This window comes from Myotis brandtii, unplaced genomic scaffold (genome assembly GCF_000412655.1).
Source record: "Myotis brandtii unplaced genomic scaffold, ASM41265v1 scaffold782, whole genome shotgun sequence".
NCBI lineage: Eukaryota > Metazoa > Chordata > Mammalia > Chiroptera > Vespertilionidae > Myotis > Myotis brandtii.
Window position 1 is genome coordinate 2920046 of NW_005371138.1, and position 27077 is coordinate 2947122.

General features: G+C 36.5%; 2 protein-coding genes across 2 annotated transcripts in view; both read right to left on the minus strand.

Annotated features, from left to right (window-relative positions):
• The window catches only part of TSG101 (tumor susceptibility 101), a 42603-nt gene extending 37841 nt beyond the window's left edge, over positions 1-4762 (minus strand). The window contains exons 1-2 of the mRNA XM_014530893.1: positions 4757-4762; positions 1-6 (exon numbers count right to left, since the gene is read on the minus strand). Of these exons, the coding sequence (XP_014386379.1) occupies positions 1-6; positions 4757-4762 (12 nt within the window). The remainder of the gene's footprint in view (positions 7-4756) is intronic.
• UEVLD (UEV and lactate/malate dehyrogenase domains) overlaps positions 1-27077 on the minus strand; it is a 27369-nt gene continuing 292 nt past the window's right edge. The window contains exons 2-12 of the mRNA XM_005883335.2: positions 25414-25498; positions 23724-23789; positions 21059-21222; positions 19360-19495; positions 18154-18272; positions 14309-14411; positions 8859-9029; positions 7702-7875; positions 3122-3185; positions 962-1085; positions 1-175 (exon numbers count right to left, since the gene is read on the minus strand). Of these exons, the coding sequence (XP_005883397.1) occupies positions 8-175; positions 962-1085; positions 3122-3185; positions 7702-7875; positions 8859-9029; positions 14309-14411; positions 18154-18272; positions 19360-19495; positions 21059-21222; positions 23724-23789; positions 25414-25498 (1374 nt within the window). The 3' untranslated portion in view covers positions 1-7. The remainder of the gene's footprint in view (positions 176-961; positions 1086-3121; positions 3186-7701; positions 7876-8858; positions 9030-14308; positions 14412-18153; positions 18273-19359; positions 19496-21058; positions 21223-23723; positions 23790-25413; positions 25499-27077) is intronic.

The following is a 27077-nucleotide window of genomic DNA, read 5'->3' on the forward strand; positions in this document are numbered from 1 at the left end:
TTTGGACTTAAAGTTTTAACTGTTGCTGGAGATCACAGAGTGAGGAGGCGCTGCTCTGGAGCTTCTCAGTCACTCTGTCTTCTTGCACTGTGCTTTTGATGACTTCAGATACCCCACTGGTTCCAAGGATGCAAGGCAAACTTAAAAACACTTCACTATTTATATCATAATATCCCTGAAATGAATAAAATTAGATTATAATAGAGCTAAAGCACAACAAACAAGTTAATATCATAAATATGGTTACTTTCTTGCTTTTATAGCCGTAGTACAAAGTTGAACTTAAGAAAAAAAATTGTTCATTTATTTTCTAAATTCAAGTTATTGTTTCAGATATTTTTTGTGAGATGGGAGGAACTTGGTCAAAGATATCCCCTTTATGGGAAGAGAAGCTAGCCCCCTGCAATATGAATAGCAAGTTGGGGCAAAGAAAAAAGACTGTTAGAATAGATTCCCAGGGGAGGGGCACAGAATGGGCTCTGGGTACAGTCCAATGTAATAACCTGTTTTAAGTTCTCCTTTCCATGTTTTATTTCTCCTGGAATTCCTAAGTTTTCAAGAAGATTTGGTTAAGCATTTGTGCCTGTCTTAGTGGTGCTTGAGATGAAGTGGTAAAGGACAACTGAGCCGGAGAGTGCAAACTGATGAACAGCTAAGACTGGTGACACATCAGTCTGGGGTGACCTGGCTGGCTAAGGTGATAAAGGACAACCAGAAGGACTTTATGGAATATATAAATGCTTCTTAGGAATTCCCCAAAATTACATGGGGGTGAAGAGAAACATAGAAGTGCAGAATTTCCATAGCCAAGCAGGAGAGGGATTAGACCAAACTGTTTCCCTTCCATGTATTACTCTAATATTGAAGATACCTCATTACAATATGAATAGCATCTTTTCAGGTTTTAAGCTAATAATATAAAAGTTTAACCATATGATGAGAGAATGAGAATAGCAATTACCTTTGCTAAAGTTGATACAGAATGCACTTTCTTTCTATCATTTATAAGACTGTCAACCAGGTCAGCTACTGATAGTCCAACAGACCAGGATCTTTGACCTTTTACCTTTAATAGTTCCATGGCTCTAGGTTATGGAAAAAAAATCAATTCAGAAAATGAATAAAATATGCATTTAGTCTTTCAATTTAAAGTATTAGTTACATATTTTTATAACACAGAAATATGAGTTATACACTAATTGTTAGGAAAATCCACAGATAAACTAATGATTAAGGTTTTCTTAAAATGTTGGATAAGCAGTTCACAGAAGGACAATAAAAATGACTTAACATAAAAAGATGCTCTACCACTACTACTATTTAACTAAATGTGAGTTGAAACAATACATCAGTTTTGCCTAACAAAATTGGCAAATATTTAAAAAAATCGGTAACTACTTTTAGAGAAGCTACAGAGAAAAAGGCATTCCCATAACTGCCGGTGAGAGTATAAGGTGATACAATTTTTTAGGAGAAAGATTTGGCAACATTTGATCTAGAAATTCCTCTTCTAGGAATTTGTCCTACAGCAATATGCTCAAATGTGCAAAGACATACATATAATTATGTTTGCCTTGTCTGAGACAGAAAAAATTTGGACACAATTAATCAAAAGTGAGTTAAATAAATCTCTATCTAATGTAGCTCTAGAGAAGAATAAAGTAGATTTATATGGGCAATATGGAAAATGTCCAAGATTTATTATTAAGAAAACAAAGCGCCCTAACCGGTTTGGCTCAGCGGATAAAGCATCAGCCTGCGGACTCAAGGGTCCCAGGTTCGAGTCCGGTCAAGGGCATGTACCTTGGTTGCAGGCACAACCCCAGTGGGGAGTGTGCAGGAGGCAGCTGATCGATGTTTCTCTCTCATCGATGTTTCTAACTCTCTATCCCTCTCCTTTCCTCTCTGTAAAAAATCAATAAAATATATTTAAAAAAAGAAAGAAAAGAAAACAAAGCAAGATAATATGAATAACATAAATCTGTTATAATAAAAATAATAAAAAATGATGTTTGCAGAAGCATTGAAAGAAATGTTTGAACATATGGGCACTAAACTGCTAACAGTGGTTCTTAGAGAATGGAATTACCCCAGCTTTTCACTTCCTGCTTTATAGATATCGACAGCATTTACAGTTTTATAATAGTACACATTGTTTTGGTAACTAATAAAACATGATATAAAATTTAAAAACATGTTTGAGTTTCTTCCTTTTAAAAGCTATAAATGCAGGTTTACATAAAGAATCAGGTTAGAATGGATTGTGCAACATACTCCCCTTATCAATAAGAGAATATTCTTTCCAGTTAAGAACTATATGCTGAAGTTTTAAAAAGCTAAAAATCTCCACCACTCAGACTGTAGGAAAGTATGTCATTATATGATGGTGAAACAACAAATGGTGTGAAAATATATGTAGAGTCCAACCTATAAGCTCTATACCCCCAGAAGGCCTCTGAATAAAGCAAAAGATACAAGGATCTGTGCATTATACTTTGTTTTTGCCTGCACTTATAATATGGCTTATCCATTCGTGTTAGACTAATTTCTAAATGTATTTATGTGTGATTAATAAGTACATTTCAAATTTTAAGTGGTATGAGAAGTTTTCCTCTACATTAAAGAAAATTGTCAAGCCCTAACCGATTTGGCTCAATGGATAGAGCGTCGGCCTGCGGACTGAAGGGTCCCAGGTTCTATTCCGGTCAAGGGCATGTACCTTGGTTGTGGGCACATCCCCAGTGGGGGATGTGCAGGAGGCAGCTGATCGATGTTTCTCTCTCATCGATGTTTCTAACGCTCTATCCCTCTCCCTTCCTCTCTGTAAAAAATCAATAAAATATATTTTAAAAAAAAGAAAATTGTCAATATCCTCAGATGTTTAGATATGGGAGCAGTAAATCACTGTCTATAAATCAGGAACCTGTTCAACATTTAAAGAAATGTCAAGTGTGTATCTGAAGTAAAGTTTGCAAAGCACTCTGATCCATTTTCAGATAAGAAACAATAGAAAACATTGCTCCCTTGTATTTTTGGATTTGTCCATACTAGCTAGTTTTGTCTGCAGGAGCCTGGTAAGTAAATGTTAGTTAGAGAAATATAAATTTACACTCAGTGTTACCTGCTGGACAGCTGCACCTGAGAGTTATGACTCATGACTTCTTCTTGGCCACCCCATTTGGTAACTAAAAAGTAAAAAATCAATTATATTTTGTTAATAACTCTTTTAGGATTAAGATGTGATAAATGATTGTTTGCCATCAAGGGTACCCACCTTCTAGCAATAGTTACATTTTCCACTAATGACACTAAATGTGCTGTAATGACAGCTGGGGTAAGACTTTGAGCTGCAATCCCCAAAACACATGACCCCCAAAGTCTACCTGCAGCCTCCTTACCTGTTCTCTCTCATCAACAATAGTTCTACCTGGGCTATTTTACTGTCCAAATAGAAAGCCTTCCTTCCTCAGCAGGCTGCGAATAACAGGCTCTCAAGTATTACAAACACTTGGTATTTGTTCTGCTGGGACCCACACAGACTAATTTCTTTCACCAGATGAGGAATAATTTCACTATCTATTCTAGGCTAGATTTCAAACTTCCTAAATGTAAATCCATGCTAGTTTAGGGAGCCCTTTTAAATATTGTATCTAATATCCTAATCTTTTTGGTTCCATTCTTCAAGAACAATAATCCTCTGGAGCCCAAAATTTGAATGAAAAATGACCACGGGACAGCACTTTTCCTTTACATATAACACCTTCCCCTTCGGTAAGATGGATGTGTACGTAAAGCAGATGATCTAACACTCTGTCCTGAGGTCCAGCCTTGGATTTCTAGAACACCATTGGAAGGAGCTACCTGCAGTTTACATATGATATCAATATCACAGCTGAAAATAGCTGCTCCAAAGTACATGTTTTGCTGACTATCTAATTTGGTATGGCATAATATGGATGACCTTTGACCACAAAATGGTGTCAGGATCATCCCTTCATCTCAAAACACATTTACTGAGACCATTCCAAGGAACCTACAGTCTTGTGGGGTAAGACTGGTCAGTATGCAGTTATAACATAGTGTGATAGTGTTTATAATAGAGGCATAAACTTACTTAACCTGGATAATTAGGAAAGGCTTCCTGGGAGAGGTGGCACTCAAGCCCAGTCTTGAAGGGTAAGCAGAAGGTAGCCAGTGAATGAATATTCAGGGAAAGGAAGCATCAGGTGCAAAGGCAGGGAGACATAAGAGTGCATGAACCATTCAGGAAATTGCAAGTTGACCATCTGACTAGCATAGAATGCCTGGCTGAATGGCAGAAGATGAAGCTGGGGAAGGAAGCAGGAAACAGATCCTAAAGCATTTTGTATGTTATATGATTTCTCCCTAGGCTGTAGTTGCCACTTGTCTCTGAAATAGTTGGAGAATAATTTTACTTACACACCTGCTATTATTATGTTCCCAAATCCTAATGTTGCTTTACTGCAAAACATAGTTCTACATGTTTTTACCAATTTTTTATTCATAACCATCTTGCTGATTACTGTAATAACAGCTACTATTTACTGAGTGTTTACTTGATGCCAGACACTACTAAATGCTTTAAGTAAATTATCTAATTAAGTCACAGCAAGAAAAAGCACAGCTTTGGAGTCGACCAGGGTTCAAACCTCAATTTTGCCATTACTACATGTGTAACCACAAACAAATTAGTCAACCTGAGTTTTAAGCTTTCTGATATATTAATTTGGAAAACCACCATCTCCTTCTTAAGTTGAGATATGCAAACCATTTAATACACATAGTATCCACTCAATCTATATATATAAAAGCCTATGTAACCAAATGACCAGTCACTATGATGCGCACTGACCACCAGGAGGCAGATGCTCAGTGCACAGGATTGGGCTCCCTCCTGTCTGGATCGGGTCTGTGGGGATGGGGCTAAAACTGGCTATCTGACATCCCTTGAGTGGTCCCAGATTGTGAGAGGGTGCAGGCCAGGTGAGGGCCTCTAGTATAATTATAAATGCTATTACTGTGGTAGTATCACTTATACAAAAATATAACCAGTTGATATCTATAAAACCAGCAGAGGGAGCCTCTAATCCATTTCTGGCTTCAGGGCCAAGCTAAGTATACCAATCCATTGCTATCACTATCTCTGAAAACAAATAGAAAACAGGATAAAAAGTGATCTGATAGTGGTATCTAAATGAAAGGTAGGGTTGGGGAGTACATAGGTAGTTTCAGTGGTATCGGTACTGTTCTTAATAATTGAGTGTGAATTCATTGAGTGTGGATACATATATATAAGTAGTCATTTGCAAGTTAGGAATGTTTATTCTATTATGCTCTAAAACAGCGGTTCTCAACCTGTGGGTCGCGAACAATGAAAATACACCCTGCATATCAGATATTTACATTACGATTCATAACAGTAGCAAAATTACAGTTATGAAGTAGCAACGAAAATAATTTTATGGTTGGGGGTCACCACAACATGAGGAACTGTATTAAAGGGTCGCGGCATTAGGAAGATTGAGAACCACTGCTCTAAAACATATATATACATTACATTATATACTTTTGTATGTGTCAAATATTACATATTATACTTAAGTAATCTCAATTCTCATGTACCTACATCCCTCTATTTCTAGTTCCCATTTGAGAGCTGAAGACAAATTTACCATAATATTCCTTATGCTTTTATCCTACTTCCCTTAGGCCTTTCTCATAGGAAGTCAATACTGCCTTCTATTACAGTCATTTCCTATATTATATGCTAAGCTTCCCAAAAACAGGGTCAGGTTCTTATACATCTATACAGCTCTAACAGCAGTCAGCATAGTGTCTTAGGTTTACTTATTGTCACACCATCCTTTATTTTCTCTTTACAATTTGTGATATTAATGAAACCATATTTATGAAATGTTCTAATGCATTAAAAAATTGTAACCTATTAGGGGGACTGGTTAAATAAATTTTGATATATCCAGTAGTTAAAAAGAATGAAATGCATATATAGTAGTCATTTGCAAGTTATCAATACGTAAAAGGGCAAGGTAGAGAATAATGTATGATATATACATTTATACATCTGCTTCTCTATGCACAGAACATTTCTGTAAGATTACATAAGAAACTGGTAGCTGTGATTGCTTTTAGAGAAAGGGGTGTCTGGCATACAAGGGAGACTTATTTTTCATTGTATACCTTTTTGTACTATTTAAATTTTTTTGCGATGTGAATGTATGATTTTTTTCAACTAGAAGAACAGCTTAATAATTTACACTTTTAATAAGGAGAAGGTGCAAACACAAAATTCAAACTGGATCAGAATAAACAGCAGTTTCACAAAAGAATAAGCATCGTGAGACAATATATGGTTAGTCACCATATAGCTAACAATAACTTTTAGCTCAAAAGACTGAAAAAAATCACTGTGGAGTGATGTGATCTGGAAAAGTTTCATAGTGTAATAAGGGGGGTTGGACCGAAATCTTGAAGGATGAGATTTAAATCTGCTGAGAGAGAAGGAGAAGGGATTAGGAGGAAAATGAGGTGGGCAAAGATCCCTGTGGCTGAAGCACAGCTGTAGAGTGGGGCTAGGCAGCACAAGCCCTGGGTTTTAGACCAGGAAAGCTATAGGCTCCTGGGCAGGTCACTCTTACCATCCCTGTATCCATTTCTGGGTTCTTAAAACAAAGTGTAACTGATGATCCCTTGGGTTCCTTCCAACTCTTTAATCACATGACTACCTCCATAACTATAACTGTGAAGGAAAATGAGGGCATTCCTTGAATACTGTGGGACTCCTTGAATGCCAAGCAAAGGAATTTAATGGTTGGATCAGAGAAAGCCAGTAAACATTTTTGGAAGGAGGTATACGATTTAGGAAGACTGAATTATAATGAAAGCATTTGTAAGCACCATGTTAAGTTTTGGCTAATATCATTATTAATTTGGCAGACTAGAGGAGAAAGAGCAAACTAACTGGGAGATTTACAATAACCAGATAAGCAAAAGATCAACCTGGACCAGAATTCAAATGGAGTAGTGAGTAAAATTCAGGTCTTGGGTTTGTTTGAATCCCTAGACATTCATTACTCTTAATACATCTGGCTCCAAGTTCTTGTTTACTACCTTTTTCTAGGGTCCTATTGATTAATGTTTAGCATTTTGAACCTGGAAAGTATTTCTGCTTGAATTACACTGTCAGGCTTTGTAAAAGTTTATTCTATAGCACTGAACTCTCTAGGTAGCCAGTGCAGATTTATACATATTTAAAATACTACTGTATTTTATTAAAATAATTTTCTTAAAAATTATACAAATACCACATATCCATAATAACAAAATTAGAAAACACAGAAAAGTACACATTTTAAAAAGTTACTTCTATCCCAGACATAACAGCTGTTAATATTTGGCATCAAAGCATATAGGAAGCTTTGAAGAAATATAAAACTTGACTAAGGAGTCTTGCCTAATTGTAAACTTACAGAAAGGTAAATATAAGTAGGATAACACATTTGAGGTATCTATTCACTAGACAGAGATGTTACAGAAAAGGCACCCAAATGTGGAACAAAACCCAACTAAGCTCCACAATTCTTGAGTCCCCAGTTATATCTGAATATCATGGCCACTAGTGATTTAGGTTATCAATATAACTAGTAAAAATGTACTTCTTACCTTTGTCTTCTCCCTGCTCACCAATAACCCACACTGGCTTTCCTGAAGTCTCTGCCTTTAAAACATTTGTAATAATATACTGTAACCTCTGTGAGTCCAGATTGCATCCAATTCCAATTACTCGATTTGCAGGAAATGCACTCAGTTTCCATGTCACATAAGTCATGATCTCCACTAAATATTGCACACAAGGTAAAAATGTAAATATTTTAAAAAACATACTTCTAGCCTAGTTCATAAACAAATATTATTTTAATAAGTATATTAGAACTTGTATATATTCTTCTTAGGTCCTAAAAGCACTATAAGGTATATTTCTAACGTATATTTTTTAAAAACCACCAGGTTTCAGCATGATTTAACATAACTTTGTTGCTAAATATAAAGCGGAGAATAATTTCCTAGAATAGTTAAGCAAGAAGGATAAAAACCGGGTACAGAAAACCAGAAGATAATTTTTTTTCATTGATCAAGTTATCTTTTATATCTATCTTAAGCTGAGTTTCTATCTTTAAATTAAAATACTGATTCATATACCACCACTATGTGGTATAGGATTATGAACAAAAACACAACTACTTTTTTTCTACTATGCCAAAAGGATGTCAAGAATTAAAGAGACCAGAGTTCCTCAATTACTATAAGAAAAACAAGTGAAATGCATGCCATACTCCTACATGGGGAACCTGTAAAAAAATCTGTTCACCAACTTGAGGCCAGTACCACATCTAACTCTTTAAAAAATATTTCTTTCTTAAGTAAAACAGTTTCAAATAATTTAAATTCAAAATGTTAAAAATGTACTCTGGCATGCTCACTAACATTGTATGACACTTCAGAATTAGAAAAAGCTCTTTCACATAGCCACTGCATTTTTCTCTTGGGAGTTTAACCATTTTCTCACTGAAAAGCATGGCTAATAACCTGGAACATAATAATAGTAGTATAATATAAAAATTATAATTTATAACCTTCTAGTTAATGCTAGTCATAAGAAGTCACTGTATGACAGGATATGGAGATACTGTATTGTTCATTATAAGAGCAATTTAATGGACTAGTCATCCTTTTATAATCCAGTTTTATGACTTTTATCAGTAATAGCAATTCTACTGATGCACTGGATCATCAAATTCATTTAAAATAAAACCTATTACCTGGTTGAGATGCAACAAGCAGGACACTGTGTTGACTATAATGTCCCAGAGCTGGGACAAGGGCTCTGAACATATCCACATTTCTCTGCACCACATCAAGGTAGGACTGAGAACTACCCAAAGAGTTAACGGTAAAGATGACCACTTTGGAATGAGCAGAGGCAGACAAATCTAATGAATAAAAAGAAACAGTCTGAGCTCAAGGTATATGTTTTAATCAAGTTTGTGTTCATAAAGAAGATTTTTCTTCTCTCCAAGTAGAGACCTTTTCTGCACACCTACCTCCAGATCAATCTTATCTCAATAGGAAGTATACAAAGTGCTGAAGTTTGCCACCAGAAAGAGAATTAAGAGCAACAGTGTATTCCAAGGGGGGAAAGAGAGCAATAAAGATAAACCAAACAAATTACAGGATCCAGAACCCACAAAAAAGGAATTTATTTTTATTTAATCCATCATTTTATTAGGGAAAATAAATATGTTATAGGCAAAATAAACTTAAAATCAATTACATCACTCATTTTAAACTTTTAGCTTAGGTGTCCTAAAGTTCCTTAAAAGTGATTCAGGGGCCATCTGGGAGGACTGGGAATAAGTGAAAAGAAGGCTGGTAGGCATGGCTCCAGGCCATTTATTTCAACTTCTCCAAGCAGAGTAATTCTGCTGTATCTATTTTATTTATTAAGGAAGGATTCTACTCCAAAGAGGGGATAAAAATGGTTTGAAAATCTTTAAATGAAGATAAAATGTCTCGGCTCATTTTTTACTGACTTTTTCTTATACTGAATGAAGCCCAGAGTCGTTGGGTTTAGATTCTTCTTTCAATAGAAGTTAACGCATAAGCAACTGTTATGACTTAGGAAAAGCTATTCTCTGGAGTTCACTGCTGCCCAACTGGAGTGGTTCAGTTTTGAGCATTGTCCCATGCACCAAAAGGTTGCTGGTTCAATTCCAGTCAGGGCACATACCTGGGTTGTGGGTTCAATCCTCCTCGGTCAGGGCACATATGGAAGGCAGCTGATTGATGTTTCTCTCTCCCTCTCTCTCCTTTCCTTCCTTTCTTTCTCTCTCTAAGCATGTTCTCAAATGAGATTTTAAAAAAAACAACCACTGGTTTTGGAGTTCACTGCTATGATCCTCAAACATACACATGCTATTTTACAACATTACTTTCTGTTACACAGTGTGTTTTAGTATATGTGCTGCCGAAGCGAGCACAACACAGTGTGTTTTAGAGTAAGTACATGCCAAAACAGTGGCCAGACATTAGCAACATCAGATACAACAGAAAAATAATGAAGCAACTAAAATGGTATCAGTTTAATCAACCTTTGTAAATGAATACTGGCATCCCAGGGAGACAATGAGTAGATGCCAGGGTTTAGTCTTAATGAAGCCTCTAAGGCCATCTTTCTACACAAGTTTATGTGCAATGTGTCCACTGGGAAATGCACTACCCAATTTTAGTTCATTATCTAATGCAACTGTGGGGATGGTAGCTCCAAAAACTGACTCATGGATTTTAATTATGGTTCTTCATAAACTAAAATTAATTCCTGTGTTTTAGTGTTCAAAATAGGTATCTGGTGATCAGTCAAAATCTCAAGAATTAGAAGACTGTAGAACTGGAAGGGATATAGTTAACACTTCCCTACCACTTTTGTGTGTCAGGTATTGTTCTAAGAGCTTTCCCTATATTTACTCATTTACTCTAAGCTACAAGACACTATGAAATTAATATGATCCCCATTTGACAGATTTGAGGCACAGAGAAGTTAAGTAACTTGTTCAAAGTCATAGAACTAGTAAGTAGCAGAGCCAGAATTTAAGCCCAGGCAGTCTGGCTACAGAGTGCTGTTTAGCACTGTGCTATATTTACAGATTTAGTCCTATACCCTCATAAAGATGAGGAAATTGATACCTGGAAAGATTAGGTGGCTTGTCAATATTATTAATATCAGTAAATAGTTCAACTTATGATCCTATAATTTGGCATCAGCCTACCTTGCCAGGAACATTTCTTTTCTTTTCCCCCTTTAGCTTCCTCTACTTTGAATGATAAAAATGCCTCATACTCAAGGCTGATCATTAGTGAACAGAGTAGAAGCTGTCTAATATTTCAAAAGTGCAAGAAAGGCTTCCTACTCCATATGTCAAACTTCCAAGCATCTGTAATTTTAAAAAGCACCTCAGGTGATTTGGACACAAGTTATCAATCCATAAACCATGTTTTAGGAATCAATGGCTATTGAGTTAATTTTACTTTGCTAAGTTTTAGAACTATTGAACACTTTTTTCTCCATGCACACACATGCTTATACCTCTACACACAAATATTTATGCTTGTATATGCAGAGACTATTCCTGGAGTAAATAAGAAATTGGTAATAAACATATGTTTGAAACCCAAGCTAAGCCCCTTACTGTGTGACCAAAGCCACGATCTCTCTGAATCATTTATAAAATAAAGTAAGAGGAGTAAGAAACTATAAATATATATAAAATATCAACATGTTATTGATTCCCTAAAATAATGGCAGTGAAATAAGCATAATAGTGTCTTCAGTCAGAAAATGACATGATTAAAATAATACCATAGGAGAATTATTCCATTAGCTGTGTTTAACAATGAATAAAAGTAAATGAGAGAATGGAAACAGGAACCCTCATACACAGCTAGTGAGAGTATAAATAGGTACCAACTTAAAAAAAAATTTTTTTTAAACGCATCCCTTTTGACCCAGTAATCCTACTTTATCCCACTAGTTAGAGAAGTGCACAAAGATTTTTGCATTACAATGTTCTCTGAAGCATTATTTGTAATCATAAAAATACAAACAACATGACCTGGCTGGTGTTCTCAGTGGTTAGAGCATCAGCCCACCACTAAAGGGTCTTGGGCTGGATTCCCGGTCATGGGCACGTACCTGAGTTGCAGGTTTGATCCCTGGGCTAATTGGGGTGCATGTGGGAGGCAACCAATCAAGGTGTCTCTCTCACATCAATGTTTCTCCCCACCCCCATCTTTCCCTCCCTTCCACTCTCTCTAAAATAAATAAATAAATAAATGAATGAATGAATGAATGAATGAAAATATCCTCAGGTGAGGATTAACAAAAATAAAATAAAATATCCATATGGAGCAAAGTAACAACTCTAAGATGATCAGTCAATTGCAATCATCAGTGATGGTTATGACGGGAACATTACTAAAATTTCCAAATGAGTTTAATTTCCCAAAATTATTAATGCACTTTTTCATAGCATAGAATATATTTATGAAATGTTAGTTAACATTGTATTTTAAATTACTTCATGTCATAGTAATTAAATATTATCAGGAATGTGCAACCAAAATTAACATGGGCAACATGAAACTTGCCCCAAGATAGTGTATACTCATTCAAAATTTCCTATTTGGTGGCAAGCACCATGCTCTATATATCTATTCCAAGGATTCTATACTTTCAATGATCTAAAACAATAGTTATTGATGGTTAATGAGATACATAGGAAGAAATAATTTCCTCATGTCTTAAGTGGCCTCACAACTTCTAGGGCCCATGTACTAACAGTTCCCTAAAGTACTTTGGAAGAGTTAGATGTCCCTTAAGAACTTCAGTACCTAGAAATGACAGGCACAAGAGAATATCCAGCTCCCCCAGGAATCCTCTTTATGAGGCCTACAAAAGGATCATTAAAGCAACTATTCTACTCTTTCTAGAAAAGGAAAATTAACTCATTGTGTCCTATAGGGATCTAGAGGCTTCCTAGAATTGTTACACCAATTTTTATAACCTAAAGGTATTATATCAACTTTTCTGACCCACTGTTGTTCTTAGTACATTTAAGCTTGTGAAACCATTATGTCTCAACATTTTATTTGGAAAACATGGTCAAGGAATACAAGGGACCCAAGTAAGGAAAGGGAAAGGAAAGCCAAACAACTACAACATGTTACAACCTGACTTTTGCTATAACCTAAATTTGGAAGGTTGGAGTAAACAATTTTTAATTCAATGGTCTTCCAATTTTTTTGATCATGCATCCCTGATGATGATGATAATAATAATAATAATTTGTTAGTATATAATTTTTTAATTTGTTGTTGTTGTTAATCCTCACCTGAGGATATTTTTCCATTGAGTTTTAGAGAGAGTGGAGGGAGGAAGTGAGACAGAGAGAGAGAAACATCTATATAAGAGAGACACATCGATTGGTTGCCCCCCACATGGGCCCTGACCAGGGCCGGGGATCGAGCCTGCAACTGAGGTACATGTCCTTGACTGGAATCAAACCTGGGACCCTCAGTCTGAGGGTTGATGTTCTATCCACTGAGCCAAACCAGCTAGGGCTAAAATATTTTTAAGTTCACATCCTCAAATAAAGCATTTACCTACAGATATATGTCTGCACTAATATATTACACACATTATAAAGTACATACAAAATTTTCACATTAAAAATATAAGATAAAATTATTTTTAACATTAAATTTTTATCTATTGCTACAAAACCCTTTCTGTTGTTATTAAAACTTATTTTAACAATGTATTTTTAGGGAAAGCAATGTTAACTAAATTTTTAGAAAGAATATTGGTTTAGCACTTTTGCTATATACCAAGAAGTACGTATTATTCCCACTTTAGAGATGATAAAACTGAACTTTGAGATTATATAATCTGACAAGTGTCAGAGCTATAATGTGGCAGAATTAGGATGCAAACTCCATCTTTCCAACTCTAAGACCAGTATTCTTAACCAATATTTCATACTAAAGTGAGACACATAGAAAGAAACAGTTTCCTCATATCCTAAATGGCCTTACAACCTCCAGGGTCCATGTACTAAACAGTGTCCTAAAGTGATTTGAAAGAGGAAGAGAATAAATCCCTCTGACCAATCTGAATATTATTTGCTTATCTGGCTCTTGTTAATATAATCAGTTGCAGTCCCTGTATGACTCTGAGTAAATCACTTAACTTATTTGAACCTTAGTTTCCAAATATGTAAATTGAGGGATTTGGACTAGGTGATCTTTAAAGTACCTTCAGTATTAAAATTCTAGTACTCTGGGCAGAGCACAGAGGATTTTTAGGCAGTGAAACAACTCTCTATGATACAATAATGGTGGATACATGTCATTATAGATTTGTCCACATCCATAGAATGTACAATGCCGAGAGTGAATCCTAATGTAAACTATGGATTTTGAATGATAATAATGTTCCAGGTAGGTTTATCAACTGTATCACTAGGTAGGAGATGTTGACAATGGGGGAAGCTATGCATGTGTGGGAGCAGGGGGTATATATGGGAAAATTCTGTATCTTCTGCTCAATAATGCGCTGAACCTAAAACAGCTGTAAAAAATACAATTTATTTAAAAATTCCAGAACTTAAATACAAGAGCAAATGAGGCATACATCTGTTAAGCAGAGAAACCACACCTTTGCTGATCTCCACATTAGGCAGGTTGAAGATCTCAAGGTCCATCATCCCTCCTTTAGTCTCTTCTGAGAGGTCTAAGAGGACAAGTCTGTCTGCAATGCCCTGTACAGTACAATAAAAAAAGAAGAGCATTACACGGGGCATGTCCGGTTACTCAATTTAAATTCATTCAGAAGTAAGGGCTAAGGGAGAATGCAGAGGTGTCATATGCTGTCTTAGGAATCAAAAGTAACACAATAATAATGAAAGGGACATGCAAGCAAGAAATTATTATGAATACTGTGATCCTTTAGGCTTGACTGGAAACCAAGGTGATGGCATATGCTGGAAGCAAGATCTCAAATGCTCTCTCTAATCTTTAAAATATCCTTATATTTTTACATATTGTATCATTATCCTACATGTACTAATAAACTTATAGGGTAATTTATATAAATGAGATTGATGGATTAAAGGAGTTATTGTGTTTTTTATTGTCATTTATTACTATAAATGACAACATGGAACATCCTAAAAGTCTGATTACCTTTGTGGAAGGTCTTTTTCCAAAATAGTAAGGGATTCAAGGCTCTCTCCTATCTTAGAGTGCAGGGGCAAGAGTCCCCAGGGATCTACCTGACTACTGGGAAGGAAGTGTGGAAGTTAAGAAAACAACCCAGCCCTAACCGGTTTGGCTCATTGGGTAGAGCTCGGTCTGCAGACTCAAGGGTCCCGGGTTCGATTCCGGTCAGGGGCATGTGCCTTAGTTGCGGGCGCATACCCAGTGGGGAGTGTGCAGGAGGCCAGCTGATCGATGTTTCTCTCTATCCCTCTCCCTTCCTCTCTGTAAAAAAATCAATAAAATGTATTTTTTTAAAAATATATATTTTTTTTAAAAAAAGAAAACAACCCAGCTGTACTACCTATTCGCTCTGTAATGCTGGGAAAGTCACTGAACTTGGCCTTACTTCATGCGGTGTGAGAATTAATTATGTTACACAGGGCTGGCAGAGAGCAGTCCCCTCTAAATTGTACCGATTAATTTTATTATTGTTAACCACTTATAAGAGAAATGCAAAGAAAGCTGAGTTACCATTTTTAATTTATCATATATGCTAAGATTCAAAAGTTTAACAACTGTAAAACAGGTATTTTCATACAAGGTGGGTATGAGAATAAACTGGTATAGTTGACATGGGGGATAATTTGACAATTTCTATCAAAATTTAAAAACACAATAACTCCTTTAATCCATCAATCTCATTTATATAAATTACCCTATAAGTTTATTAGTACATGTAGGATAATGATACAATATGTAAAAATATAAGGATATTCTAAAGACTAGAGAGAGCATTTGAGATCTTGCTTCCAGCATATGTCATCACTTTGGCTCAAATAAACTCATTTAAAAAAAAAAAAGTCTAGAAACAACTTAAATGTCCATCAATAACAACAATAACAACAAAGCAGTTTAAAATAGTGGTTTGGAGCAGAGCTTCTCAAGCTTTAAGAGATCACATTTAATAGATCAGGGAAGCACATGGGATTTTGTTAAAATGCAGATTTCTGCGGTAGGTCTGGAGTGGGGCCTGAGATTATGCATTTCTAATAAGATCTCAGGTGATGTCGATGCTGCTGGTCTAAAAGCCACATCTGAGTAGTAAGGTTTGAATATAGGTTCTATAAAAAGACTGCCTAGCTTCAAATCCTTCCTCCATTTACTAACAGTGGCAAGTTGGTAACCTTCCTATGCTCTGGTTTCTTCATTTGTAAAAATGGCAGTAATGATGGTATCTAAGCCATAGAGTTGCTGTAAAAATGAATCAAGTGTTTAAAATGAGTGAAGTGCTGGCACTTACTTAAGCATTCAGTAAAGGTTAGTTATTGCTGCTACCACCACTGCTACATACTACTGTCACTATTATGGCTACTATTGTACTATTTGAATATTGTTATCCTGTATCAAAATACTAATGTTCAAAAAGAAAAATGGAAAAAAATTTCCATCTAGACACTCACAAAGAAATACTGACAGTGAGACTCTGCTAACAACTAAAGAAACATGACTTTAAGAGGCCTTTTTGTACTTAACAAAAACAAAGAAAACTGATAAAACTCAGTACTGTTAGGAATGGCAAAAATCTGGTTGATATGTACGTTTTTATTAGCAGCATAAATTTGTTTTGCCTTTCTGAAGAATAATCCTGCAATATGTAATAAGTGCCATAAAAACCATTCATGTCCTCTGACTCACTAGTACGATTTTATACACACCTAAAAAAAATTCAGATGAGAAAATAAACAACTTGTAAAGCAATGTTTACAGAAGCATTCTATTCAGTAACAAAAGTGAAAAAAATTCCAATTCCAATTAAGAGGGAACAGTATATTCTGATGAAGGACGGAGGAAATAAAACTATAATGTGTCAAAAGTTAGCATATATTGTTCTGAGCAGCCAGCTTTAAAATTTTCTAGCTCCCTAGATACAATTTAATCATTTGCTGAAGTAGACCCTACCTCCAAGACATATGTGATTCTTAAATGGAAGAAATTAAATGGCAAATAATCAAATTTTAATAGAATAGAAAACCAAATGCCAACTACCAAATAAGTATATAAAGGGACAGCTATTCTATCCTGGGCTATATCCCTCACATGACACAGACATGCTGTTACCATGATTCTGGGCCCTGGAGGGTCTTTTGAACCACTCTGGAAGGGGATTGAAATGCCTTTCTGAAAATAATTTATATGGAAAAGATCTAGTAAAAAGGACTGATGAAAATAAATCTCAAACTATCAACTCAGGAACTACGATCATAGAAGAAAGCAAAGTAATTACACAAAAAAGGCAACCATAAAAAAAAAAATTCTAATTTTAGAAAAAGCTAAAATTAATTTATTAAATAAGAGTTTAATTAAAACAAAAGAATTTGTGATGAAGTTAGATGAATGTCAAGTTGAGATTTCCCTTGAATTAGGTTGATGACCCCATTATTCAAACCACTTTTTCAAAGCCTATTCCATGACTAACTGCTAATTAAGAGGCAACATCCTTAATGAGCTTTTAGCCATTTTTTTTGTCAACTAAATATATTTTAAGGCAAAATGAGTTTATTCCACATGAAAAAATTAAACATAAACTACCTAAAACAGGGGTGGGCAAACTTTTTGACTCGAGGGCCACAATGGGTTCTTAAACTGGACCGGAGAGCCGGAACAAAAGCATGGATGGAGTGTTTGTGTGAACTAATATAAATTTAAAGTAAACATCATTACATAAAAGGGTACGGTCTTTTTTTTTTTTTAGTTTTATTCATTTCAAATGGGCCGGATCCGGCACACGGGCCATAGTTTGCCCACGGCTGACCTAAAAGCATATCAATATGATATATATGTTTATAACTACTACTAGAGGCCCGGTGCACAAAATTCGTGCACGGGTACTGTTCCTAGGCCTGGCCTGCGATCAGAGCCATCTTCCCAGGCTGCCTGCAGCTGGCCCTGCCCCCCGCCACCACCCACCCCGGTTCCCCATTCGCCATCAGGTGATTGGAGCCTGACGGCTGGGGGAAGGGACCAAGGTGGGCGGTTCCCGCCTGCTCGCCGGCCCTGCCCCAGCCGTGGGTTGCCCTCTGTGCGTGGGGCAACTGGTGGGGCGGGGGCCTTGGCCTGGCACCACCCATGTCCCCCGCCACCCACCCCCAGCTTCCCATTCACCATCGGGCGATCGGAGCCTGCGGGCCGGGAAAGGAACCAAAAGGTGGTCAGTGTGCCTCATAGTGACTGGTTGAGCAGTCGTTCAGGTCATTTTGCCATTAGGGTCATATTACCCTTTTATTATATAGGACACTAACATACCTTTGCTGAAATTGCTAATGTGCAGGCAACTCCCAGTTCTCCACCTCCAACCACAGTAATTTTCTTTACTGCTTTATTCTCATGATTTGTCCAGTTCTTTGAATTTATGTCTGAGATACCTAGAAAGAAAAGTGAATGATCATGACAATTTAAAAATAATATCAAAAACCTTTTTAGCATCTTTCAAAAAAAATACACCAAGCTTCAATAACTTAGGACAGAAAGCACGGTGCTATCCCATAATAGGCACTCAAAAATATCTGTCAAACAAATGGTATACTAGAAAGCTAGGAATCTCTTATTAAATATTCCAATAAATAAAGACAACCCTTTAAAAAAGAAAATATCTTTCCAAACATTTAAAAAATATTAAATAAGACTAAAAAACAGGATTTCCATAATTCTGGAAAATATTCTGATTCTTACTGCTGTGGTTTAAAATGCAAAAATATTTAACACCTCACAAAATTTTGCAAGTATGGGTATTTTACTTTATACTCAGTGAGAATCACAGATTTTCTGGTCCAACAAATTGAAATGAGGCAAAAAGATACATAAAAATATAATAGAAAAATTTTGGGATCATTAATACAGGGGTCAGCAAACATAGGTTTATAGTTTTGAGTACGTGAAACACAAAAGTTTTCCCTATAATATTTATTTGTATTCTTTTCATTGTTATTGTTATTATTATTATTTTGTATCCATATTTATGATGTATCTTTTAGGTAACAATGGCTGGCAATTTAACCTACTTTTGCCCAGCCCTGTATATTCAAGTGGTTTTATACAAAATACAAACTATTTTATTTGTCAGTATAAGGGTAATCTTTTATATATTTTTTAAAACTCCTCACCTAAGGATATGTTTTTATTGATTTTGAGAGAGAGAGAGAAACATCAATAAAAACCATGACCATTCAGTTACAGGACAACACGCCAACCAACTGAGCCACACTGGCCAGGGCTAATCTTTTACATATTAAGAAAGCATATTCCTTAGAACTGTATAGTTAGGTAATTGGAACTATAGTAGGTAATACTTAGCCTATGATATAGGTACAGGAATTTTTGATTCGATACAGACTTGTGTGTGTATATATGTATATATGCATATATTTATTTATAAAAATAAAGTAGCAGAGAGTAAAGGCTATCAGTGAGAAATTACAAACTTATAACCCTCTGAATAATAAAAATACAAACCTTCAGTGATTTTTGCAATATAGGCTAGCAAGTCCACCTGCCGTGCCTCATCAGATGATGACAGAGAATACAGGGGAAGTTCCTCTTGAAACTTGGCAATCATTTCTTTAATTAATCCTACAACAACAGATTTAGGCTGCAGAATATACACAAAGGGAAGAGTTATGCAAAAATTTTGCTAACGAGTACTATCTTGTTAATCTATACATTGTTATAGTCAGCCAAAACAAACTATTGTATTATGTTCTCATTTTTTAACACTACCATAGAAATTATACCTTCAACTGTTTCATTACTTTTACCTTCAATTGTTTCAATATTTTTCACTGAAAAAGTACTTAATTCTTTTAACTGAAAAATGAAGGGAGAAATGGTAAATCCACATCTCCAAAATATAGGGTATAACATGAATGTGCTTATGAGCAGAGTATGTTTGGGAACAGTCTGTCTTTGTTTAAATTTTTACTTTTAAACAATTGCAAACAAAGAAAAATTGCAAAAATAGTAAAAGAATTTTCATGTACTCTTCACCCAGACCACTAAAATTATATCACATTTGCTTTCTTGGTCTCTTTCCCTCTTTTTACTTTTCTGAACCAATTAAGAGTAAACTGCAGATATTTTACCTCTTCATCCCTAAATACTGAGGAACAGAGTAAAGAGATAAAATGGAGTCAGTGTAGTCAAGCTGCTAAATCACTAAAATCAAGTAAGTTGAAGCATGAGGAAATGAGTCTATTCTTATTTTAATGAGCCTGGAAACCTAAACTTTTGAACTTTCCAGTCCTGTGTCAAAGCCTGGATATACATCAAAGCTCCAGGTAACTCTCTCATTACCCTCTAAAAGACTAAGGAAAGAATGGTTACATATCCAGATAACATTTAAATGCTCAGTTAAAACAAAGCACATAACAGATTATCTGATTTAATATACCAAAGGTCAAAAACAGGCAAAACTACAAATAAATATGTATATTACATAAGACTCTTTAATAGAGAGGGACTAGAAAATAATGCCCAATACTTGCTAGTAACTTTACATGTGCTTTATCAAGCAGTAAACAATAAAAAGACTAGAGGCCCGGTGCACGAAATTCATGCACTGGGGGGGGGGGGGAGCAGTTCCCTCAGCCTGGCCTGTGCCCTCTCGCAGTCCAGGAGCCCTGGGGGGATGTCCGATTGACGGCTTAGGCCTACTCCCCATGGGGAGCGGGCTTAAGTCAGCAGTCGGACATCCTTAGCGCCCCACAAGGCGGGAGAGGCTCCCGCCACCGCTGCTGCACTCGCCAGCCATGAGCCCAGCTCAGGGCTTCTCGCTGAGTGGCGCTCCCAGCACTGACCAGCCGGGGTAGCTCCTGTGTTAAGTGTCTGCCCCCTGGTGGTCAGTGCGTGTCATAGCAACCAGTTGTTCCACTGTTCGTTTGATTTGCACATTAGCCTTTTATTATATAGGAGGATAGGGAGCAAACAACAGTTGGCTCTTAGACTCGAAGAGAGCAGCTTCAGGCAGGCTGCTGTCATCAGGGTTCTGGGACTCGGGTATCCCTGGGAGCTCAATTTCAAATTACTCTTAATGACCATATGAAAAATATCATTGAAAGAAAATTCAGTAACTTATTTGTTACTTTTATTCACTAAGATCAAAGATAAATACTCAGAAAAATAAGAACTTTTCAAAGAAAATCCAAATTGATCTTACATGGCTCCAGTTTTGGAGGTAGGGCAAGTATATTCTGCCTTGAGCATCCACATGTTTTCCAACTGAGATTCCCATATTTGCAGTTGGCTTTAAGAAGCAAATGGGGGGAGCAAAAGGGTGAGAATCCAAAATCCACAAACGAATTGGTATGTTATATGTATTACCTATTTGAGACAAAATAAACATACTTCAAACAATAAGGCATGAACACTATGTATGGTATAGCTAGGTGGCATTTTAAGATGTGTAGTCAAGTTTATATATAAAGGACTTATGTAAATTGAGGCCTATTTTTCCCATTTCATCTATATTAACATTGGAAATATATTTCCATTAAATCACCAACATAATATTTGAGGAAATTTAATTAAGACATCCAACTCAATTCAATAAATATATTAAGGACCTACTGTGTCAGGAGTTTGAGATACACAATCTTCTATATGTAATCTTCTTCACTCTACCCGAGCAGAGCTATAGTACCTATCTTGACTGGTAGTGGACACGTATTTTTATACTTCTGCACTGAAGTTATTTGCTTACAGTTCTGTTTCTCACTTTACACTATAAACTTCTTCCTAAGAGAGGATTATGGATTATTCATTTCTATAACCCCTGCACTAAAGATAGTGCCTAACGTACTGGCTGCTCCATACAAGTCTCTTATATAATTAAGAATGACTAAATTAATAAATAAATGAAAAAAATAAATGAATGAGTAAGTTTGAATTTGATATTGGCCCTCAAGTTGCTCACTAATTGCAGGTACTATAACATACCAGCTAGTTTTGATACATAGAACTTAGAGCTGAAAATAACCTTAATAGTCGCCTTGTCCAGTGGTTCTTAAATTTTAGTGTACTGAGAAAGGAAGTTGCATGTATGTTCCTCCAATTGTAATCATGTATGTCATGCCTACCGAGAGCCAAAATCTGACTACCTTGGTTGTCAGGAAGCCCAAAGCGAAACCTAATGTAAGTATAAAAATAAAAATTCAACTAGAAATCTCATCAATTACCTTGGCTGTTTTATTTTATCTCCTGATATTTATTCCTGCTTTCATAGCCTTATTGCATATGTCTTTTGCTGTACTTAAGAACATGGATGCTCAGAAGCAAGAATGCACAGGTTTCACTCATTACTAGCTGCATGATTTTAGGCAACTTAACTTCTGTGTCTCAATTCCTTCTTCTATAAAATGTGAAAATAATAGCTCCTACATCATAGGGTTATTGTGAGGATAAAATTAATTAATGTATGTAAAATGCTTAGAACAGTATATGATATGGTAAGTACCATGACGGGTTGGCAGGGTTTGCATTTTGAAAATAGGCCCATTATAAGTAAAAATATTTTCTTTTCCACTGCAACCTTTTCTTACTAAGGAAATCCTCCTTCCACTGAAAGTTACTTTTTTCATCTTGCTTACTGCTCCCCTAAGCACAATGATACCCAGAGATGTCTGCAAATTAGAAACACTTAAGGAACTTCAAAACATACCAATATCCAGGCCACTCTCCTAAAGTTTCTGATTCAATGGAATGGGGACTGGATGTCATTTTTAAAAAGATTCCCATGTAATTCTGATGTTCAGCTAGGACTGAAAATTAGTACATTATAGAAATGTCCTGCCCTAACCGGTTTGGCTCAGTGGATAGAGCATTGGCCTGCGGACTCAAGGGTCCCAGGTTCGATTCCGGTCAAGGGCATGTACCTTGGTTGCGCACATCCCCAGTGGGGAGTGTGCAGGAGGCAGCTGATCGATGTTTCTCTCTCATCGATGTTTCTAACTCTCTATCCCTCTCCCTTCCTCTCTGTAATAAATCAATAAAATATATTAAAAAAAAAAAAAAGAAATGTCCTAATACCTGGTCTACTATTTCATATTAGCAGTTCCCAGAACCATACTCCTCTTCTACTTTTGTCTAGCTATTAAAAAAATGTTTTTATTGAGGTATGTCACCACAATAAGTCTAGTTAACATCTGTCACCATATATAGTGCCTAAGTATTTACAATACAGGTATAGAGAGAAGTAGCTATTAGTCTGTAGATAACTCTGTGATTATAAAGTCATGTGATCATAGCACCACAAAGTAACCATTTATATTGGCCCATTTGATAATGAGAAAGATAATACATTCTGACCTTCTGATCAGCAAGAAATAACTAGTGTGCATCACATTGAGTTAATATAATTCTAGTCAAAAGCAAAGGGGAAAAAAGGTACTTCCAATGAAAAGGTATTGCAGGTACCATTACTACCTTGAAAGACCCAGCCAGCATAAGAATCAATGACATAACTCCATGGCACTAGGAGAGTCAATGAGGGGCATCTTACCAATGGCAGTAAGATAACTGTTATGCCCTCCTGTTATCTCCCACATTGTCCTAGAAACTGAAATGCTACTAAGCAATGATTCATTTAAATTCACAAGCTCCTCCATTAATATGCAAATACCTTGAAATTATTGGGATGGGTAAGAATTGTGAACTCAATCAATCAACCAGTCCTTGGGGTGGATAGGAATTCCTTATCTCTCTTTCTAACATCTAACCATAAGAAATGCAGAACAGGTCCGAATATTATGACACTAAACAAATTTAAGTTCTTATTGAACTGCTCATTTAGAAAATTCCCACAATTTCTCAACATCCACACTTACCCTGATACATCACAGGAACAGTACCAGTGAAATTCAGCAAGTCTTTCTGGGAACTATCTTTGAAAACTGAAAGGGAAAAAAAAAGCTTCAAAATGTGCAATCAGAAGAAGGAAGAGGAATCAAGTCGACTCAATGGCAGGTAATGCACATATGCACATACACATGTACAGAAAACATAATTTCTAAATACCATTGTCTAGGAATCAATAAAAATGTTGAGAAAGGAAAATTACTACATTTTTTTTTCTTAGAAAGCAGAGCAGGTAGTTGAGTAAACACAGGACTTTGATACTGAAATCCCAAGTTCTAGGCCCACCTTCCCCACTTAAAGGCATGTGACTTTTGGTTACTTTAATCTCTTTGACTTTCAGTTTGATCATCCATAAAATAAAGATAATAAGACTGCATCATAAAGTTGTTATAAGGGTCTAATGATATAATGTAAAAAGAAGTAAAGGATTATAAAATGTGAGGACACTATTAAATAATTGTCACATGTAACAAAGCAGTTACAATCACTTTCAGAAATCAGGTTATAAGTTTTAGAATAAGAAAAAAAAATGTTAGTTTTATTTTTGAAAGTGACCTTTTAGAAAGATCAATAATTATTTTCTTTGGTTTCTCTAATTACATTATTCTCAACCTTTATTCAATCTTCACATCCCTGAAATTTCATCAATAACTAGGACACACTGAGGGAGAATGAATGCCCTAATCTCTGAACTAAATATAGAAAAGACTACCTTTGGCTTCAAACTATCATACTGCCTTGGAATGTAGTCCTTTTAGTACCTCGGTAACTATACTATACTTGTTTTTAAGTGGAATGGAATAAATAGAAGAAAAAATGCCAAAGAGTCCACAGTATTTTAGCTATGTGTATATGGGTTCATGACATGAAATGTATTTCCAAGTGTAGGCTGTGGTCAGAATTTTTGAAAGATAGTAAATCAAAATCTTTCTTAGGTAGCCAAACTCTCTGTATTAAGTGAACAAGATAACTAAAACTTCAACCATGTATGTGGTAAGCAGAATAATGACCTCCAAAGATATTTAATACCCTAATCCTGGGACCTCTAAATATGCTCATCTTACTTGGCAAATAGAGGTTTTAGATGTAATTAAGGACCTGAGGTGGGAAATTATCCCGTGCTATTGGAATGGACGTAATCGAATCACACTGGTCCTTAAAAGTAGAGGACCTTTTCTATCTGTGGGTAGAGGGAGATCGGACTACAGAGGATGGTGAGAGAGATGCAACATTGCTAGCTTTGAAGATGGAGGAAGGAGACCTGGAGCCAAAGAATGAGGATGATTTTAAGAAACTGAAAAAGGCAAGGAAATGGATTCTCTCCCAGAGCCTCCAAAAGGAACTGAGAACTGCCAACACTTCGATTTTAGTCCACACTTTCCATCTACAGTGACCTGTGCTGGACTTCTGGCCTACAGAATTGTAAGACAGTAAATATGTGTTGTTTTAAGTCATTAAATTTGTGCTAATTTGTATGGCAGCAATAGAAAATTAATACAATGTAAAATGTACTAATTTAAATTTCCTCAGAAATCACAGGTCACAAAGTGTAGTTCAAAATCAGGGGATAAAAGAGAGAAATTATAATTTTGTAGCTCACTAGGAACAAATAATAGTTTAACAAATAATGTAGCAAAAACTAGAGAATACAATTCTTACCATAGGTGTCCATGGAATATCTGAAATGTGGGAAAAACATATTTACATTCTTTAGTTCTTCCACAGTTAGATCCCTGAACTTGTACTGAAAAGAGAAAAATGAGCATGGAATAAGAATAAATCTATAGATGACAGAAAAATTACAATCAACATTTAACTGAACACTGACTGTGTACAAGGCTCTGAGTTTTACAAACGTGAGTAGTAATAACAACCCTATAAAGATGAACATGAAAGCTAGAGAATACAAATAACCTGCTGAGTTAGTAAATTAAGTAGGGAAGCCAGAGATGAAACCTAGGACCCGGGCCTTTAATCACTAAATCAAACTGCCTCCAAATACCTCCTGAAGGCTTAAGAAGTAGGGCAGGTGTATCTATCACTCCTGTCACCACTGTTCAAGATCCACTCTTATTCTTGAATACCTCATTCATTCATTCACTTGACACACCTTGAATTTCCCTCCCAACCCTCCTGGTACTGCATCTTGGGTTTCAAAGGGAGAACAGAAAAAAAAAAGCATGCATGGGTTTGCAGTCAGGCTGAGTGAATTGTCTCTTCATTCATCCAGATGCACTCCCAGAAACGTGACCTTGGTTGCCCTGTGGGCAAAATCATTTAATTTCTTTGAATTTTTCTTATTTGCAAAGAGAAATAATACCTATCTTGTAGACTTGTGCTGATGATTAAATAGAAGAAAAAGAAGTATGTTAAGAGTCTATTACCATTCTAAAAATGATTTTGAGGAGTCATTTACATTTACAACAATCCAAATGTCTATCAATTGATGAATGGATAAAATGTAATATATCCATAACACGGAATATTCAGTCATAAAAATAAAAGAACTGCTACAGCTTGGCCGGCGGAACCAGGGGCTCACGGTTTCATTCCTGGCCAGAGCATATGCCAGGGGTGTGGGCTTGATCCTCAGTGGGGGGCGTGCAGAAGGCAGCTGATCAATGATTCTCTCTCATCATTGATGTTTCTATCTCTCTCCCTCTCTGAAATCAATAAAAAATGTATTTTAAAAAAAGAATTACAACTAGAAAACTGATGAGAAGAGGGGCTGCCTCGGACTATCCAATGGTTTGGAATCAGAGAGCCTGAACCGGAAACTGGCGCTGGCCGAGCCCCAGAAATGTAGGTCAGACTCGTGGGTCAGCCCTCCAGCCAACCTTCCAAGGCTAAGGGGACCTCCTCTGGGCCTTCCAGCCCCGTCTTCTTTCCTAAATCTACTCCCGTCCTTCCTCCGCCGCAGGGTTACCGAGCACCTCCGCCGTGGGGAGGCACAGGCGAGGGCGGCGTTCAGAAGCACGAGTAAGGTGTGTAGGGACACAATGACCCCTCGATGTGATGGATCATCGATATTTCCGAAAGCCAGCAGAGCGAATGGATTGCCTCTGTCTTCCAGGCACTGGCATCTGAGTTGGACCTTACAGAGGCCGAGTGAACACTGCAAGTCAACAAAGAGTGGATGGAACAAGCCATTTCAGCGGAGAGAAAAGGGAGCGGCTCCAGGGTCAGGCAGGTGCCAGAAGCTACTAGAGACCGAGAGACGCTGGAGGCGTAAGGAGGTCTCACACCGCAGGAGGCTGGGGCCTCGGAGCCGCGGGTGCAGCCGGAGCCCGGCCCCGGGAGGGAGAGACCGGGGGCTTCCCCGA